At 52.0% G+C, this 7,776-nt stretch overlaps 1 protein-coding gene across 1 annotated transcript; it reads left to right on the forward strand.

The window, feature by feature from the left end:
• The first annotated feature begins 5,104 nt into the window (after positions 1 to 5,104).
• LOC129783597 (olfactory receptor 14C36-like) lies at positions 5,105 to 6,043 on the forward strand. Its single transcript, XM_055793537.1, has one exon. The coding sequence runs from the start codon at positions 5,108 to 5,110 to the stop codon at positions 6,041 to 6,043; it is 936 nt and encodes a 311-aa protein (XP_055649512.1). The 5' UTR covers positions 5,105 to 5,107.
• Positions 6,044 to 7,776: the final 1,733 nt, after the last annotated feature.

Here is a 7,776-nt window from a genome sequence, read left to right on the forward strand (position 1 = left end):
ATGGGAAGATTTGAACCTTACTTCTTCTTCTACTGCCACACCAGCAAAGATTGACTGGTGAAACCAGATCAGTGCAGCTGTAATAGGATTAGAACTGGCTTCAACGTGGAATAATTCAACACCTCATACCGTCCTCCTTGCCTAGAAAGGCTGTGATAACGGATGGAGCCTTACATCATGGACTAAATGAACTCAATGGATTTTATAGGGAGGGTCCATAGACTAAGGGGTGATATCTGTGTATTTATATAAAGTACAGGAGGAGTGATGATGATGATGTATGGGAAAATGTAGCATGACATAAATGGTATGGAATAAGGGGTGGATACTGTCCTGGTTTCATCTGGTATGGAGTTTATTTTCTTATTAGTAGCTAGTACAGTGCTGTGGTTTTTTCCTTTTCCCTTCCTTTGGATTTTACCTTTTTTTCCCACCTTTCCATTCCTAGTTGTTGTTATTGTTGTCATTATTATCATCATCATCGTTATTTTTATTATCATTATTATTACTGTTGTTCTTATCTCTTAACAATTTAATTTTTAAATTCTTCATATCTCAACCCTCAAGTTTTACATTCCTTTCTGATTCTCCTCCTCACCCCTCCGGGTGGGGGGGAGTGAGCAAGTGGCTGCGTGGTGTTTAGTTGCTGGTAGATTTCCATTAACGGCCGGGGTTAAACCACGACACCTTCCTGGACATCAGCTTCACCTGCACCACAGGTCCTCTGCAGCTGCAGAGACATCACAGCAGCAATGCCCTCTCCTGCCAGCACTGCACAGTCCAGCCCTGCATCTCTATGGTCCCAAGGACAGCAGGGTTTGCTCCCCTTAGGGACATCTCATTTCACCTTTACAGTGCCAACTGCCAACCAGCCCAGCATGCTCTGCCGCAAAACTTGTGCTTTCATGGGACCTTGGGCACTTGGTACCCGCTTTTTTTTTCTGACATGTCTGATCTTGGCCCTGATGACACAGCTGTGGTCCAGTGCATCTCTGCTGTGAAATAACCTAAGTCAGGGAGGGGAAGGGGGAAATTCTTATTTAACCAGCATGAGGAAGCCTTAGGATCAATAACCTCACACCTTACTGGGGAATTTAGGGGTACTGTGTATTTACATGGCAAGGGTTTGGGAGTGGTCAGGGGGTTCGTAGGGCTGGCAAAGGTGAGAAGAAATGAAGAGCTGACTCCATGGACATAAAAGCCACTTTCATTTGACTCCAAAATGGACCAGCCACTGCCCAAACCTGAGCCAAAAAGCAATCGCAGTGGCACCTCTGTGATACCCTAAGGCAGAAAGGACAAAACACAAAGGGAGAGGAGTGAGAATTATGTGAGAGAACAACCCTATAGATATCAAGGTGAGTGAAGAAGGGGGGGATCAGTGAGACAGAGGCTTGGTGGGATCCTACAAGCCTGTGGTCAAGTAACCACCCGCTGACAGTCACAGGGCAGCACAGTGACAATGCTCCTTTAAGTGTCTGCCCGTTCTTTGCATCAGCGTTCTAGCACAACTGTCAGAGGGGCCAACAGCTGTGATGCTCACCTGGATCTGAAACCCTGTGTCATCCATGTCTACCTTGGTTCTAGAAGCAAAGAAATGGTGGAGTCTCATCTCCCAGGGGCAGTGAGGCAGGAGAGCAGCAGAGAGCAGGCCCCAGGTCACACACTGGCAGGCTGTGGCCTGTGCAGAAGTGGTGAACACTCCTTCGGGTGCCCTGGAATTGCCCCACAAGTATAAACTCCATTTTGAGTGTTGGAATTGTTGGAGGCAGCTGTCCTTGCCAAGCAGCTGTGCTGAGCTCTGCCACCTGCCTTGGCACTTGGTTCCCTCAGTGTCACAGCTCTGTCTGCAACAGCACTGGCTCCACTTGCCTCTGCGTGTGCCCCTGGCTGAGGGCACTGCTGCACATCTGGGCTGAAGCCCCCCAGCTGTGGCACCAGCCCAGCTCTGCCATGAAGAAACCTGGTACAAAGTGTCCCAGAGCCCGTGGGTGCAGTGGCTTTGCTTCAGAGCAGAGACCTGGCATGGGAAAAGGAGAGCTGAGTCTTTGTACCCGTAGGACTATGCAATGAAGGGCTTCAATTGACTCTGCAATGCTTACTGAAGCACTGAAGACATCCTCCCCGCCCCTGCCTGTAGAACCACCAGACACACACATACACACACGCTCACACACGCTGTTTAAGAGTGCTTAGATCCTTTGCTGCAGTCTTCCTGGTGTCCTCTCTAGTACTGGGTTAACAAAAGTTGATACTGATGCACAAAACTTTATCTCCTCAGAGAAATGCCACTGCTGGACAGAAGTGTCTCTGCCCAGCTGAGGCAGGGAGCATCAGTGATTGCATCCGGCTGTTCCCCAGCAGGTTCCCGTGCAGCCCCAGGGGCACCTGGAGGGAGCCCCGAGGGGCAGAGCAAGGGCTGCCTTGGGCTGCTCCCTGCTGCTGAGCTGGGCCGGGCTCCTGCCGTGGAGGGAGCTCATGGCAAGCGGGCAGCACTGCAGAGAGACAGCTCTGCCCACCAGCAGCTCCTCTGCAAAGCGCAGCAGGGCTGAGGCACTGCCTGCAGGCACCCAGGGCAGAGGAGCCAGGCACCCAGAGCTTCAAGGCAGTCTGGGCTGGGACAATGCTGAGAGCTCCCTGCTGGAGAAATCTGCAGAGCCCTGGAGCCGGTGAGTGTGTGGCTGCAGGGCAATGCCTCTGCAGTTCCTAGCCGGGTCTGCAGCAGCTGGGGCCCCCCCAGCCTGTGGGACCGTGTGGGAGCCTTGTGCTGTGGAGGAGGCCAGTGTGCTGCAGAGCAGGGCTTCCCTGCTGCAGCGTGGGAGGGCCAGGGCATGTGGGCTGCCTTGTGCCAGGGCCGGCTGCAGGGCTGTGAAGGTGGCTGTGCAGGCAGGGGTGCCCAGGGCTGTCCTTGCCAGCAGGGTCCCTGCAGCCCAGGGGGCTGTGTGCTGGGGCAGGGGCTCTGCCGCCTGCCAGGGGCAGCTCTCAGCCTGCCGGGGGGCTCCCGTGCGGCTGCGGGGAGAATCTGTAGGTGGAAGGAGCAAACCCTGTCAGGGCAATGTTCTCGTGCTGTTGCGTGGGTGCTGCATTGGTCAGGGCTGCTTGCAGCTTCTGCTCATGCCCATGTCATTTCCAAGGTGACTTTTCATGAGCACATTCATGGCAGGGGTTTTCTGCTGGAGTCTGTTCTTGCCTGAATCTCTGCTTCCACTTTTATCTTGCTCTTCTTGGTAGAAATGGAAACTCCGCTGTGCAGGTCAGAGCGGGGGCAGAGACTCTCAGAGCATCACAGTGATGTTTAGGAGGAAGGTCAGCAAGTGCCATCACTCTGCAGCAGCATCCAGATCAAACCAGCGTCAGCTTTCCTTTTCAATCAGGGTTTGGGTGACCTGTTTTTCTTTCAGGTGTGCAGACAGAGAGCGGCTGCAGGGCAGAGCTGGGCACACAGGGGCTGAGCTGGGCTCTGTGAGCGCTGGCAGGGAAGAGCCATGGGGCCAGAGAAAGAGCTGCTGGCAGGGACAGCTCCAGGCATTGAGCATGGCTGCCCTGCATTGCTCTGGTCTGGGAGGTGCTGTGCAGCTGGGGAAGGGAAAGACATTCCAGAGTGTCCATCTGTCTCTCTCCTGGCTTTGCTCAGATGATTGTGGGATAACTGACAGGCTCTGTTGGAATGGGAGTTTCAGCTGCAGGCTCAGGCTCAGACCTTGTGAGTCCTCCTGTGCCGATGTGAGCACAGCAAGGAGGTTTCCTCTAAGCTGTCAAGCTGTGGGCAATGCAGTGTGTGATGCTGGGGAAGGAGCTGACTCTCCTTTAACAATTCCCATAGTCAGGACCCTTGGTCACCTCCTTGGGGTGTCCACCCAAGCTGCATGCTGCTTCCAGGGCACGCTGTGACAATGGGTGTCCTTGGCTAGAAGGGGGGTGCTGAGACTTTGAGAAAGGGCGAGCCATTCTGTGCTCTGTAGTGGATCCCTCTGCTCTCAGCAGTGTCTGGTTGCTTTTTAGGGTAACAAAGTGTCCTGGTTGTGGCTGGGATAGAGTTAATTTTCATCTAAGTAGCAAGGACTTGTGAGAAGAATTTTGAAAATGCACTGATATTTTTGGTTGTTTGAATGTGATGCAACATGTTCATGCTTGGTATATAAACTTGGTGGGGTTTGCTGGGGTCTGCCAGTCGATGCTGGGGACTGGCTGGGTATCAGTCAGTGGGTGGTGAGCAGTTGTATTGGGTATCACTGTCTTCCCTTGTTCCTTCTTTCTTTCTTTCTCTCTTTCTTTTTTTCTTTTTCCTTTCTTTCCTTCCTTGTTTGTTTCTTCCTTCCTTCCTTTCTTTTTTTTCCTGTTGGATTTTATTACCCCCAACTGCCTCCCTCTCATTATAACTTATTCTCATTATTTTTATTGTACTTTCATTTTTATTGTTCTTCATTTGTGAAATTATTCTAATCTCAAACTTGAAGATTTACATTCCTTTCTGATTCTCCTCCTCATACTTATGGGTGAGGGGGAATTAAGTGACATCCCTGTGGTACATAATTTCCAGCCAGGGTTAAACCAGGACACATGGCAGTGTAGTTGGACTCTATCACAGAAAGCTGCAAGTGCAGGGCAGCTGAGAAGGAGCTGGAGGGACTCACCGGATTCCCCCACACTGCCCTAAGGCACAGACAGTCCCCTTGCCTCTCAGCACTCACGCTGCTCTCCCTGAGCACAGCACAAACCCCTCCTGACCTGACTCTGGCCATGGCCGTTGCTCAGCACGGGCAGAGCCGATGCTGACAGGCCCTTCTGCACTGGGAGCAGTTTGGGCTGAGCCAGTGCAAGGCCAGGACTGGCCCCTGCCCCCACGGTTCCCATGAAGCCCCTGCTGCAGAGCAGGGCTCACTGCTGGGCAGCCAGCGGGCACAGCCCCTGCTCCTCACAGCACACTCGGCCAGCACTCAGCACAGCTCCAGCCACGGCTCGGAAGGGAGCTCTCCTAGGAGCGGCAGAGGGGGGGACATGGCGCAGTGGGGGCAGATCTAGGAGAAAGGGCTTTGACTTTGCTCAGAGAAGTCTCTCCTAACAGGTCCCTGACTTTTGAACAGGTCCTTACATTCCAAGGTATCAGATGTCCAACAGCAGTTCCACCACCCAGTTATTCCTCCTGGCACTTGCAGACACGCGGGAGCTGCAGCTCTTGACCTTCTGGCTCTTGCTGGGCATCTACCTGGCTACCCTAATGGCCAACAGCGTCATCATCACTGCCATAATGTGTGACCACCACCTGCACACCCCCATGTACTTCTTCCTCCTCAACCTTTCCCTCCTCGATGTGGGCTCCATCTCTACCACTCTCCCAAAAGCCATGGCCAACACCCTCTGGGACACCAGGGACATCTCCTATGCAGGATGTGCTTCCCAAGCCTTTCTCTTTGTATTTTATATTTCATCAGAGTATTATTTTGTCACCGTCATGGCCTATGACCGCTACGTGGCCATCTGCCAGCCCCTGCACTACGGGACCCTGCTGGGCAGCAGAGCTTGTGTCCACATGGCAGCAGCTGCCTGGGCCAGTGGGTTTCTCTGTGCTGCGCTGCACACGGCCAATACACTGTCACTGCCGCTCTGCCACGGCAATGCCCTGGGACAGTTCTTCTGTGAAATCCCACAGATCCTCAAGCTCTCCTGCTCACACACCTACCTCAGGGAAGTGGGGCTTATCGTGGTTAGTCTCTTAGCAGCATTTGGCTGTTTTGTTTTCATTGTGCTGTCCTACGTGCAGATCTTCAGGGTTGTACTGAGGATGCCCTCTGAGCAGGGACGGCACAAAGCCTTTTCCACGTGCCTCCCTCACCTGGCTGTCATCTCTCTCTTTGTCAGCACAGGCATTTTTGCCCACCTGAAGCCCCCCTCCATCTCCTCCCCATCCCTGGATCTGGTGGTGTCAGTCCTGTACTCGGTGGTGCCTCCAGCACTGAACCCCCTCATCTACAGCATGAGGAACCAGGAACTGAAGGACGCACTGAAGAAGCTGATGCAGTCAGGTGTCTTTCAGCAGCAATAAGTGTCAATGTCCCTTCACAAGGCATTTCTAGATCCTCTCTGAAATGTCCTGTGCATTTATTGTTGTATCTGTGACAATATTGATGATCCTACAATGTCTGTATCATCTCCACTTCCAGCCTCCCTGACCCAGAGGCCTTTGTACATGTGACTGGGAAGACGGTGAAATTGGCCTCCAGTGACGCATCTATATAATAATACATCGAGGCAATTGTACCTGTGAGATAGATATATATAGAGAGAGAGATATATAGATATAGATATAGATATACAGCAGAATATCTGCCGTCCCCCATCAGTTCATCCATACCTATATTTTTCACGTTCTTTAAATTCTTTATTATGGGCACAGAAGCTTGTTCCTTAAACTCCATTATCCAAACTGCATATGCATAGAGTTAAGTGTCAAATGGCACAGTGCTTTCCAAACATATGGGGACATATCACATCCTTAACATATATGCTCTTGCCCAGGGAAGCCTTCTCAGGCATGGCCATGAGCAGGCAGTGCTGCTGTGCAGGGCAGCGGTTGCAAAGCTGTGACACTGATGGAACCAAGTGCCAAGGCAGGTGGCAAAGCTCAGCACTGCTGCTCTGCAAGAACAGCCACCTCCAACAGCCCATAGCAAAACAAATTAGAAACGTGTGAGGCAATTCCAGGGAACTCTAATGAATGTTCACTCCTTCCACATAGATCACAGCCTGCCACCCTGAGGCCTGGCACGTGCACTCTGCTGCTCTCCTGCCTCACTCCCCTGGGAGATGAGACTCCACCATTTTTTTGCTCCTAGAGCCAAGGCGGGCACAGATGACACAGGGTTTCAGATCCAGGTGAGCATCACAGTTGTTGGCCCATCTGGCAGCTGTGCTAAGCCACCGATGCAAAGAACCTGCAGACACCTAAAGGAGCATTGTCAATGTGCTGTCCTGTGAATGTTGGGGATGGTGGCTTGAGCATTGGTTTGTAGGATCCCACCAGAACTCTCTCTCACAGACCCTCTCCTTCACTCATCTTGGTGTTGGTAGGGTTCTTTCTCTCAGACATTTCTCACTCCTCTCTCTTACAGATGCTGCACATTGGGTTTTATCCTTTCTTCCATATGTTATCACAGAGGTGCCACTGGTATTGCTTATTAGCTCAGCATTGGGCAGGGGCTGGTCCATTTTGAAGTCAAATGAAAGTGGCTGTTATGGCCATGGAGTCAGCTCTTGATCTCAACTCACCTTTGCCAGTCCTACAAACCCCATGACCACTCCCAAACCCTTACCATGTAAACCCACAGGATCTCTAAATTCCCCAATAAGATGTGAGGTTATTGATCGTAAGGCTTCCTCACACTGCTTAAATAAGACTTTGTCCCCTTTCCCTCCCTGATTTAGGTTATTTCAGAGCAGAGATGCGCTGGACCACACCTGTCTCACCTGGGCCAAGCTCAGACATGTAACCACAACCAAAAATGAATGATACCAAGTGCCCAAGGTCCCACGCAAGCACAAGTTTTGCGGCAGAGCATGCTGGGGTGGGGGACAGAGGTCACTGTAAAGGTGAAATTGTATGTCCCTAGGGAGAGCAAACCCTGCTGTCCTTGGGACCATAGAGATGCAGGGCTGGACTGTGGAGCGCTGGCAGGAGAGGGCATTGCTGCCTGTGATGTCTCTGCAGCACCAGCGGACTTGTGGTTCAGCTGAAGTTGATGTCCAGGAAGGACAAGGTGTTTTCAAAAGTTTCCTTGA

Source organism: Falco peregrinus, unplaced genomic scaffold (genome assembly GCF_023634155.1).
Source record: "Falco peregrinus isolate bFalPer1 unplaced genomic scaffold, bFalPer1.pri scaffold_58, whole genome shotgun sequence".
Lineage (NCBI taxonomy): Eukaryota > Metazoa > Chordata > Aves > Falconiformes > Falconidae > Falco > Falco peregrinus.